The 12,366-nt window shown below is 38.7% G+C and overlaps 1 protein-coding gene across 7 annotated transcripts in view; it reads right to left on the minus strand.

Moving 5' to 3' along the window:
- Positions 1-12,366, minus strand: part of PHF21A (PHD finger protein 21A) — a 124,837-nt gene that overhangs the window by 17,531 nt on the left and 94,940 nt on the right. For 5 of the 7 annotated variants that reach the window (XM_041460007.1, XM_041460008.1, XM_041460010.1 and 2 more), the window contains 4 exons: positions 8,385-8,585; positions 4,444-4,698; positions 2,551-2,637; positions 79-375 (listed from right to left, as the gene is read on the minus strand). In XM_041460007.1, coding sequence (XP_041315941.1) covers positions 79-375; positions 2,551-2,637; positions 4,444-4,698; positions 8,385-8,585 — 840 coding nt within the window. The remainder of the gene's footprint in view (positions 1-78; positions 376-2,550; positions 2,638-4,443; positions 4,699-8,384; positions 8,586-12,366) is intronic. The other 2 variants (XM_041460014.1, XM_041460013.1) reach the window with 1 other exon arrangement.

The following is a 12,366-nucleotide window of genomic DNA, read 5'->3' on the forward strand; positions in this document are numbered from 1 at the left end:
ATGGCTGTCATCCTCTCCAAACCTGCACAGTAAAGCAATAAACCCAGTACCTTGCATTAGTAGACACTTTATCTGTACCTGTTTTTCAATGTTTGGTTTGCTGATCTGTACAGTCTGAGGCCCAGCGAGCCTGGTACCCGGTGCTGCTATCACGATGCTGGTGAGCTGTGCCATAGGGAAGGTTTTGGCTATGGTTGCTGTCTGCCCGTTAACTACACGAACTGGATGGATGGAGTTCTGAGAGTTGGGTAAAGAGGTGGGTGTGAACTTTGTTGTCAACATCACAGGCCTCTGAATAAGCTGAGGAGCTGCAAGCATTGGAGGAGGTGCAGGGGCAATAGGAATGTTATTTTGGGCAACTGGTTTAGGTCGAACCTACAAAAACAAAATAAGAAAAAGAGAAAAAAAACCCCAGAGATTTGTATATCAGTATTTCAGATCAACTTTTTACTAAGTCTTTCAATTCATCCTGTATAATCTGCAGGAGGCTGCTGGATTTTTTTTAGATAGCGTAATTTTTAGCATACTGTCCTAACTATGTTAAGAGAAAAAAGCACCACATTTTCTAGCCTACTTACATAAAACCCATCCATAACATTTGCATATGTAGTCACCATCCCTGAAATGGTATTTGGATGCACAGATACTTACACAGAATGTTTATTGCCAAATGCCTTATCTGTATCTAAATTAACATCTTGGTTTTACGGGCCAAAAAAAATCCATGTGATATTTACAGGCACAGCTGAGGCACTCATATTAAAAGTGTTTCAGGGCTTTGTAATGAACCTCCAAGAAATTATGAACAGCTGACTGTGCCCTGAAATAAATAATTATTTTTTCCAGCAAATACCTGTTATCTGTCAATTCTATATATTATTTAGATACCTGCACAACCAATCTTAATAAGCAAAAAAAGTGACAAGATTATATATTAATCCCTTACTGAAAGTGCTGAACGTACAGGTAAATGCAACCATTTCTCTTCTTGCACAAGAAAGAAAAGAGCCACAAGAATCTTCCAAAACTCCATCACCAATACTTGCTTATTTCCTGTCCCTGTTAAGTTTGTACTTTAACAATGAACTTAAAATATCATAACAGAGTACAGAAGTAGAGCACATTACTTTAAAAATAAAGCTCTTTTTTTCCTTATTTGATTCCTATTGTCCTATCCACCTGCAATACTCCATAAAGCATTTTGCCATTAAAAACCAGGTCACGTTCCAACAGACCTCACTATACCCAAATCTTAATCAGATACCAGCCTTTACTTTCCTTTCTCACTTTGCAAAAGATTTATTCACAGCATCACATATTTCATACAAATTAAGTAATTCATCCAAGATATTATTTTTTTACACAAAGAAGCAATCTGTGTCCTCCCCAAACCATGAAAAAAAAAGTGAACCACAAGTTTTACTACTCAGCTGAAAACAGAGGTCACTCTCCCTTGCAATACAGAAATACTTGGGAATAATCTAGAGACTTTTTTTTTTTTTGGTCAGGAGCAGCAAGCAGCAATTTAAGGCCTTGAGTGATGCTTTAATTTTGATGACACCTATTCATTTCACTTATTGCAAACAAAATCATATATAACCATCACATGCAAATTTCATAACTACAAACTCATACAGGCTGGAGGGTGGCTCAGGAGGTCTGTAATTTCACTTCCTGCTCAGAGCAGGACCATCACTAAATGCAGATTGGCTGGCTCAAGGCTTTGTCCAGATAAGTCCTGTAAAACTTCAAGCATGGAGCTTTCATAACATGTCTAACTGTCCTCAAGGAGAGAAGTGTTTCCTTATATGCAGTCTAAAAGCTCTCTGTCCTAATTTATGAGCATTGTCCTGCCAAGCACCTATGTCTCCAGCTTCTTGTTTATTTCCTTGCTGATACTGGAAGCAGCACTGCTGTTAGGGTGCCTCCAAAGCCTCTTCTCCAAATTGGAAAAGCCAAGATTCCTTGGCCTCTCCTTATATATTCCTGCCCCGCCAAGCTATCCTAGTGGCCTTCCTTCCTATGCTCCATTCAAATTTATCAACCAGGGATTCCAAAACGGCAGGGTGTTTATTGGACTCAGTTTTACAATTGCTGAGGAAAGATTCTTCCCTGAATCTACTGGCTGTAATCCTGCTGGTATATGTCAATATGTTGGTAGGTTTCTTTGCTGTTAGGGCACATCACTCATTGAGCTGCTGCCAATCAAGACCTTTTAATCTGTGCAGCTCCTCAGCCAGTCAGTCCCCAGCCCGTACCTGTGCAGAGAGTCAGTCCATTCCAGGTACAAGACCGCCTTTTCTCATGCTGAGGCTCAAGAAATTCCTGCTGGCCCCTTCCTTTATCCTGTCTAGGGCTGTCTGCACATCAGCACTGCCTTGAACAATATTGACTGCACCCTCAAATTTGTTATCATCTGCAAACCTGTTGAGGATGAATTGTCTTCTCCAGCACATCAGCAGCAAACACCACACAATGTTCATCCAAAGTCTCTTCTATCTATGCTATAATTAAGTTCCTCTTTCTATTGTTTGTTCTCTGTATACTCACCTGTGGAAGAAAATTTGGACGAGGAGTAAGTCTGGGAGGAGGGATGAACTGCGGCACTTTTATGGGCTGAGGCGTAGCCTGAACCTGCTGTAAGAACATGATAAAGCTCAGTAAGAGGTAAGAGGAAACTTTAGCTTTGAAGTTTTTCACCAAAATCAACACCCCGTATGTACTTTCAGACCTGATGTTTTTGGTTTTCACTCCGTAAATGATTTTTCATAGTAAGAGGTTCCTCATTAGAAATGTATTAAAGACAGAACTAAACCTTATTTTCTAGATCCTACACACCTTGCTTCATGAATTGCAGGCATATTTCCTTTTAGTTCGGTTGTACTAACTATTGTGCTCTGCAATCTTAAACCATTTCATTTGATGATAATAAAAACTCATATTTGTTTCAATCATTGAAAAAGGGCATTACAACAGACAGAAAATACTAACGTTTTGATGTTCAGCTATATGAGCTATGGTCTTTTCATAGTGAATGACACACAGAAGAATGAGAGAACATCTCATGCAAATAGTAAAGATTTGGGAGTTACAACTCTTTCAGCAATATTAATAACACTGTGAGGGGCTCTAAATACACAACTTGCAATTTTCAAAAGTAGGCCATTCATTTGAAACAATTAAGATCTGATTTTAAAGAAGCCTAAGTACTTCCCTGAAAGTGTAACTGAAATCAGCTGCATGGAGCTGCCACATGATTAACCACTGAATAGCACTACCAGCTACCATGAGTACCTGGGGAGATTCTCTGAAATTAATGTCAGTGTTATTTTATACCCTCCAATACTTCTGTCCACCCACGTAAGATTGCAATTTTCTTCACAAAGGTCTTGTACTGATTAATTAGTACTCAGGAAAATATTCTGATATTTTTGATGACATTTGCTACAAAAACATAAATCATAGACTAGTATTAAAATAGAATTACCTCCTCAAATCAAAGTTATTCAGCAAAGAAATGAAGTACAGACAAAAAGAACAGATGACAGTGGTGCAAGGGATGACACAGGAAAAGAGAACAGTAGAAAAAACTCCACTCAAATAGTCTTCTCTATTCTGATCACAAATATATGCCTCATTAGGAAACAAAATTACTTCCATCTGCATTAAACTGCATTTTAATAAATATAGATAAATTGGATTTTGTTTAATAAAGCCATAGCCTTTACTTCAGAAGTAAAACTTTCCTGTCATGTTGTTACATAATGCCTGGTTTCCAGACCAAGAAGCCTATATAATCCAGTTCGGAAACACTGGTTCTTTTATTTCTAGGTGGCTAACTATTCTGGAAAAGACTGTGTGATGTAGAATTTTGTGCTTTAGCACAAAATCTGTACTTCCAAAATACATGTCTTTAAAGAAACAGCATCTGTTTATGTGCTTGAAAACGTGCTGAATGAAGACACGGTAGTGAGCACAATTAAGGGATGTGTCTAACATCAGGGACTTTCTCATGCAAAGGGAACAAGAGATTGATTCAAAAAACCCTAAGACAAAGACCCAAGCTGATCAAATGAAGAAAGTCTGGCATCTCCTTTGCCTAAGAAAAGGGTAAGTATTCTGCAGAGCACAGCCATACAGATTCAGTAAGGGCAAAGCATTCACTACTGCTCCATGACTACAGTTACTAACAGGGGGAACTTTACACAGAGGTGATGACAGCACTGATTTAATTCTATAAAGCAAAACAGTAATAACAACCCACATGGAGAGAAGATGTTTTTCTTATAGACTATCACTTTAGCAATGTCAGCTAGTGAAGACTCACACCATGCCCCTACTATCCTCCTTCTGTGAGAAACCCTGACTGTTTATTTTTTTCCAATAGCCCTCTTGTTAACCAAACCCACACATATCTGCAGGGCAAACACATGAAACGCTTACCAAAGTTACTGTATTTTTTGTCACTATTTGGACTGCCTCAGCTCCTGGCCCAGTGACCTTATTTGTTGTCTGGAGGTTGACTGGTGCATTCTGCGCATCAGTGCTGAGGACTGCTTTCTGATTGTTGTTGATAGCAGTAACCATGGCAATGGTAGGTCTCTGACCCACAACAGAGGCAGGCATGGTCGCAGTTGCTGCTTTCAAGACGAGAGGTAGTGTCTTAGTGGTGATCATAGAAGCTGTAGTTACAGTTTTCTAAGGGAAACAGAAAATACACTGTAAGAGACAGAGACACTCCGTATCAGACAGGACGTGGGTTGGTTAGTCAGAAACAATAGACAGCATGAGAAAGAAAAGGCAGCTCTCAGCCTATCTACCTGCTGTTCAGACAAGCGTATTATCTTATGCCTCTGAAAACTAGATAGCTAGAAGAATTCTCATTTGAGGCACCTATTTGGTCTGTTTTAATCACCTGCAGCATTGCAGATTGAATCAAAACAAATTCCTGAGAAAATTACAATTAAGTGTTAGCAGTGGCATATGCATTTTGGATCTTTTAGTTTCATATTACTTCCAAACATGCACTGGCAATATCAAACATTTAAGGTGGAGGTTTATGAAACATAGCAGCAAACTAGCTTCTCACTGAGTAAAATTCCTATTTTCAAATGGAAACTACAGTTACAGTGATCCTCACAATCAAAGGAAGAGGGGTAAAACATTCATAAATTGGTTTTTATGAATACAAAAATATAATTTTTATTTTGGGCATCCCAGTCTCAGCTTTAGTGATACATACAGTTACCTTGCACTGGACTTTCTTTCCTAAGAGCATCAGTAGGGTTGTCCTGAAGTTGTAAGAGCTGGCTGTTAGTCTGCCCAGCAGAGGCAATTAAGTTTAACTTCTGTTGAATGTGGTAGTTTTGGAATATGTATTTGACACCATGATTACTCTTGGGCAGCTTTAAAAACAGTGGTTTTGAATCATGTAACACCAGCATTTATCTGAAATGCCTCAGTACATCATGCCCAAAATTCTAAAGTTGAAGCAACTATTATTTCACAGTTTTGTTTTAAAATATACTGTCTTCCAAGATGCTAAGGCAAACGGACTTTAAAAATCTCATTCAAAAAGCAACAAGGTGAGAGTGTCCATATAAAACCAGAACACAATGCAAACAGAAAACTCATGACATGTGACACTCAACAGAATGGCAAATGATCATATTCCTTTTCACTTTGGTGTAAAAAATCCATTGCACCAATGGCACTGCATCTTCAAAATTTTAGTCACATGATCAAATGCTTTTAGTACTAAATAACCAACATTCCCTCCTGATGTCAGCTCTGTGTTCTACAGAGGAAAACATGGAAAACCAGGGATCAGGCAGTCTTTGTGTTCTGAACATGCCTGATTTAGACTACTTGACTTTAATCATACAAGACCTTTATCTTTTTTCTAGCAAAATAATATATTTCCAATTGAATGCTTCAGTATTTTCACCAATACTGCTCCCTTAAAAACATTTACCTTCACACCTCTAATTTCATAATAATTAAACTATGTCCCCTAACCGTTAATTATGCACAAGTGTGAAAAAAATCACTGCAAAATACCAAATCAAAGAATAATTTATGCTTCAGTTTCATACATTTATGAAAAATCCAGACATAATTAAATTGTCCTTGTTGCAACACAATTTTCTTAACTTTTTATCTGAGATCTAACAAGCTTATCAACTTCTGCTGCACCTTCCCCAAAGCAAGAGGCTCCATTCCCATAATGCAGCAACATTATTCAAGCTTTTCCAATGAGATGTAACGTGGTATCATTTTCACAAGCATTACATTCAACCATAAATGTTTTAAAGAAAGGTGTAATCAATCATGTAATGCAAGACTGTGACTCTTCCAAGGGGTTCTACTAACTCTGCAAATACTCAGAGTACAGCTTCAGTCAGAAGATCAGAGCTTGAATATCCCTGTTACTTTGCAGAGCATTAAATAGATCGCTTATTCGAAAAAGTAGTCAATGCATTAATTCATATTGAAGTTGCATTCATAGTGAGTCTGAATTATTGCACATAATATTGTAATAATATGACCTTTTAGCAGGCTTGTTACTTATGAAACTTTAAAAAGATCTTCTTACTGGACATATAATGCATATCAAAATGTCACTATTAATTATGGCATATATACCTGGATTCCTAAATTTGATTACTCTGAAAACAATCACTGAAAACAATGTCTGTAGTGACACAGCCTAGAAAAATGCGTTATTTACAAAAGCAGGCATGAACAAACTGTTCATAGAGAGACAAAGTATTTCACCTTTCTTTGTGGAAAGAGATTGAGAGACAGTAAGACAGAGGCAAAACCTTAGATGCAAAATGTGCAGAAACGACTGAGGATACTTCACTATTTTAACAACATAAATAAACCCAGAAAAGTGTTAAGGATAAAAGCTGGCTTATTTATCCAAGGGACAGGACAAAGTGCCTTCTAATTTGTAACTACTTTCCAAGCACTACTGTACCAATGGTAGTCAGAAGAGTGTAGCAGTTTTTTGACTCTTTCGCTAGAGGGCTCTTTAACTTTGAACAAAACCTCAATTTTTACAACCCAGAAGATGACCTGGAAGTTAATGAGTGAATTCAAAGTGTGGAATACTGAGAAACACACGAAACTGTGCTTGCTGCTCTCATGTTTCCTGACTGAGAAACAGAAATCACTGATGCAACAGTGATCCACTGTTTGCCTATAAATACCTCAGGACATAGTAATATTTACTTTTTTGTTCCATTTTAGCTTTGATATTGATGTTGCTGTTCAAAATGCATTTTCCTTAGGTGTGCTTCATTTCTTCAATGTACTTTTCTCAAAACTACAATTAGCTAAGCTTCACAGAGGCATTTTACAGTGCATCCAAACCAGCTTGCTGAGTTAACAAGAGGACTAACAGCCCAACCATTTCTCTCTTCTCTGCTTTCAGAAAAAGGGAAGATGAGAATCACAACTGGTCAAAGCTGTGGGTGTGATTCACTGCAATGTGCACAAAGCAAACTTCATAGGTGAAATCTGTCACCTGCCCATCCAGGTAAACATGAGCTCCTAAGATTGCATCAACAGGAAGAAAGGACTTCATATACACTTCTTTTTACAGAACATCTCCCTGCATTTTCTAGCTATTTCATTAGCACACTTTTGTGAATTCAAATATCTGAACAGGAGAAACTTGAAATTCCCCTCTCAAGCAAACCACTTTCTCTGTTGAGTTCTGGGATTATGTCTCTAATCCTATACTCTACTGAAATTCAGTTCACCTACCCAATAATAATAATAATACCCATCTACCTATTTTCTAAAACTTTAACTCTGCAATTAACACTGCATACTTTTAGACAAATCCTTGAAAATTCAGGTAAGTATTATTTGGTATGACCTACATCTGTTTAAAAAGAACCAAGCAGAAAGAAGAAGGAACTGTTTTCTTGCTTTTTGTTCACATTTGTAGAGGGCATTTTGTTAGCAATTTAAAAAGAAAGGATTTTAATCATATACCTCATACAGAATGTGTAAAGTATTTACTGTTTCTTGAGACCTACTAGGTATGGTCAGACACATTCATGCACCTAGGGAAAAGACAGGCTCATGTGCTAAACTTTCACTTATTTTTAAGAAAGGTGATACACTGCCACCCTTCTTTTCTGGGGGGTTATGATTAAACTTTTAAACAGCACATTGTTTTTTAAACTCAGATTAGAGATTTTTGCCAAAAAACCCAAAAGACCCATATCTGCATAATCACAGAAGAAGAAATTAATTTGGTACACTAGCAGGCATAAATGAAAGTTTGCAGTTTTCTCTCCGCACTTTTCTTTTTTTTTGATTTTCAGTGAGCTTCACCTTTAGTAACAAAAAGAATTGTAGCTTTTTACCTGTGATCCTATCACGTTTGGAGAGGGTGCCGTGGACTGTTGCTGCTGTTGATGGTGATGTTGCTGTAGCTGTTGTAGTGGTTGTGGCTGTGGTGTCTGTAGTTTGTTTTCTGACTGTGCCAATGGCTGTATTTGAAATTTACTGTCTGGCTGTTCCTGCTTCACTATCAAATTCTTCCGAAGCTGCTCCACCACTCTTTTCTACCAGATAAACAAAATCATAAACAGAAATTATGAAAGTGATTTAACTGCATGTACTAGAGAAAATAATAACACCTAAAGATACATTCATTTAGTGTAAATAAGGAACTGCTCAGAAGCTTAGTGAGACTTCTCTTTTTGGAATTTTAAGTATTGGTGTTATCTAATAGGCACAGTCTAAAATTTGCCACAGAGGAGTATTATAGCCCAGCAAGGTGACCTCACTGTTCTTGTAGAAACCTACTGACCAAAATTCAGCCTATCACAAATCACTGTAAGATCTCAGAAACCTGTATTTGTATGATTCCACATGCTTTGACACCTTCAAACACACACGCTCCTAAACAGTGACAAAAAAGAACTCTGGGTTGAAGCCTCGCAGCTGACTTCAAGGCAATAGGCATGTCATTTTGGACCAGGCATTGAAACTCAGTGAGACAGTCAATGCGAAGTGGGGATCAGGAAGGGCATGGATGCATGGTCCTTCTGTTCAATATTATTGTCACCTGAAAAAGAATCAGAGAGCACTACCTACAGGGGAAGAAAATGGCACAGATCTATTTCTTCCAGCTTAGGGGCTTCATATTACATTTTAGCTTCCATTAAAGTTTGAAATTATTTTAAAAGAGGTCTCTTCTGGAAGCCATTGTGCACCTTTAGACAGTAACAGGATTTAAGAGCAGATCAGGTGACTTACAGCATAAGATACATGTTGTCTGCATGGATAACAAGGGCTCACAATTTATGTTCATATTATACTTTAGTGTAGACAACAGTGAAAATACTGCGAGACTTTTTTACCTTCTGCAGGCATGACCAGAAATGGACATTTTTACCTATACTCTAACCACCCCCAAATTTGGACAGCTTTAAAAAGACTTAGCTATATACCTAAGCCCCCTTGATCAAGAGCATATGCACACTCCCAAGAAATTACACAACAAGGCAGTCTTTGGAAGAGGACAATGAAGTCAACAGGCATGGAACAGGCTGAACTATGAAAGCTCTGGTGGAAACAGGAATGGTCAGGAAACCTCTACCAGAGCCAGGTGCTGACAGTGGGTTGCCCCAAGAAGTTGCACTTACATGGGAAATAAAGGTAAAAATAACACAACCATTTTTACAATACCAAATGCTTTGATTTTTTTGTTTTGTTTTGAAGCACTAGTATTCACAGTACTAAACACAGAGATGAAAAAAAAATCCAGCTATTTACTACAACTGGAAGAATATTTTTCCTCAAATTTCATTCACACATGGTTATGAAATTCTGAGCTAACAAAATATCTATTTTCTTAATATTGTGGATAAACAGTAGACTTATGATTTTAAGTATTTTGTTTATGATGAGCTAATACAGCACAATGCCTCACACAGCGAGTGTGTACCTCTAGCCCAGAAGAAGATAAAAAAAAGGGCAAGTTTCCAATTGACAGATTTGAAAACTGGAACTTTAAAAAGCCAAATAAAAACCACAAGCAACAAACCCCACATCCCTGTTTCATAATGTCAAAATGCGTGAGGCCACATGATTGACCTTTTAGCAAGAGACTGAATTCAGTTCAGTCTTTTGACCTGAAGGTACAGAAGGACTGCCTGGCTTCTACAAAACCCACAGCCCTGGCTGAAGATGCCTGCTCAGCTCTGACAAGAGAAACACAGGCCCAACCTTGCTGAAAATTCAGGGAGTTAGTAAAGGACAGCAGCCTGAAGGAACTATTTTAACCTGCATCCAGTGAAGTGCTAAAAGCTGTCAAAGCCTAAAAGCTGTAAACTGTTCGCTCCCTTCTGAAACAAGGATAAAATAATACAAGTGTAGAATGCATTTCCCTAATTCAGATATTTCAGATAGTTTTAAATGTCCTGTGTCCATCAGCTTGCTCGTATACATAATAACTGAACAATCATTTCAAACTGCTTTCTGAAAAGATCAACCATGTTAACATGCAAATCAAAGTGAGGCGTCAGCAAGCAGATACAAGAGCTGAAAATGCAGCCAAGGGGGAGGAGAGGAGAAGGCAGCAAAGTAGGAGAGGAAATAATGCAATGTATTTAGAGAATACCTGCCAAAAAATGGACTGAACATACACTCCTCCTGCACAGGAGGCTAAAGAATTACCATACCCAGCATGAACAGGAAGGGAGTTTTTGTCTTCCACAGCTGCCAGTATGAAATTCAAGGATAATGATGCTCTTCTACTGATTCCCTGACTGGAGGAAATCAGCAGCAATGGCCCAAGAATGAATTTCCATCTTGTTCTTTACAATGGGAGGAACATTAGCAAAAGATAAAAAAAAAAAAAAAAAATAGGCAGGCTGGGGACTCCTTTGCTGTACTGCTACAGCAGGACAAGAGCCAGCAAGGAGAGCAGGGGAGCAGGAGCGAGGTGAGTCACATGGCATTCACACACTGCCTGTTCCACCCCCGGGCCTGAACCACGGCCTGCAGAGATGGGTAAAACAGGACCAAAGCACAGTTTGTATTAGTGCCTTGCGCAAAAACGGACGCTCAGCATATTTGGCACAAGATGGATAACATGAGTGGAAAAACGCCGTTGCTCTGGAAGTCTATGCTATTCTGTTGGAGGCTGCTGAGAGCTGCCTGGCAGCAGCATATCCTGCCATCCATATCCATTATGCAGATATTAAATTGGAAGAAACATCTAATGCTTTTAAGATTCAGAGAGTAAAACTGAAGTTTGCACTGCATGCCAATTGCTTACGCAGTTTAATAAGCTGCTTCTACCAACTGTCAGTAAAAATACCATATTGAAACTACTGAAATAATTTTACTCTGCAAGACTGTTGGGATTATCTGTTTGTTCGTAATTATCAAGAGAGACGCTCTGAAGAACATATTTCAAAGTCCACAGCTGAATTAGCAAAACCAGACGAGTTTCTCAGGGTTGCACCTACACAGGAACTCGGAGCCGTTCTCTGTGTCCCCCCGTGCACAGCTCAGCCCACGCCGCGGGTCGGACTCCACACGCAGCGCGCGGCTCCTCGGCATCCTGCTGCAAGTGCTGCTCCGCAGCCGCCCAGCACGAGTCTGTCTGCGGCAACCTTAGCAGAGCCCCCTTCCATAGGGAATTAAACGGGAGGGTGCCATGAAAGAAACTCTTGCTAGCTGTCAAACTTCATTAACACTGTGTTTTAAAACTGTTCCTCAGTGATTTGACTGTTCTTAATCAATTTTAAAGACAGTTTGTGCTACAGAAAGTAGGGTCTGTATGACTGAGATTTGCCAAGGCCGATACCAAGTCCTAGGTGCATGTCTTAGAGACTCCCAGTCAGATTGTGTTCTAAAAGTACCACAGACTTCTTAAGAAATATTCCTAATTCTTTAGATGTAATCATTGCCTTTCATATTTAAGAATATTTAATTTACTTCTTATTGACTACTTCAACATTTTAAATTGAGATTAACTCAATCACAAAGACATCATCATGCACACAACATGAGTTTTCTGCATGTCTTAAAGCTCTGTCTTCTCCTCTGTTCCTAGAACAGTTTCTTTTCCTGCCATAATATGAATGTATGAAAAGCATTTGTCTTTCAAGTTTACTGAACCTTCCTCAAAACTGAATGCCAATCCTCTTTTTACGTCCACGATGTGAAACAATTTAATAATCTCATCCATTCTTCTGAACTGCATTCTACCCAAAAAGGAAATGCCAGCCCTATGCAATGGTTACTATCAGACTACTTCCAAACCCATTTGTCGAACAGTGTCCTGTAAGCACACTACATCATCTCAGAGCTCTTGCTGTCCTGGCATCT

The sequence above is a fragment of the Pyrgilauda ruficollis genome, unplaced genomic scaffold, assembly GCF_017590135.1.
Source record: "Pyrgilauda ruficollis isolate IOZ18807 unplaced genomic scaffold, ASM1759013v1 scaffold14, whole genome shotgun sequence".
NCBI lineage: Eukaryota > Metazoa > Chordata > Aves > Passeriformes > Passeridae > Pyrgilauda > Pyrgilauda ruficollis.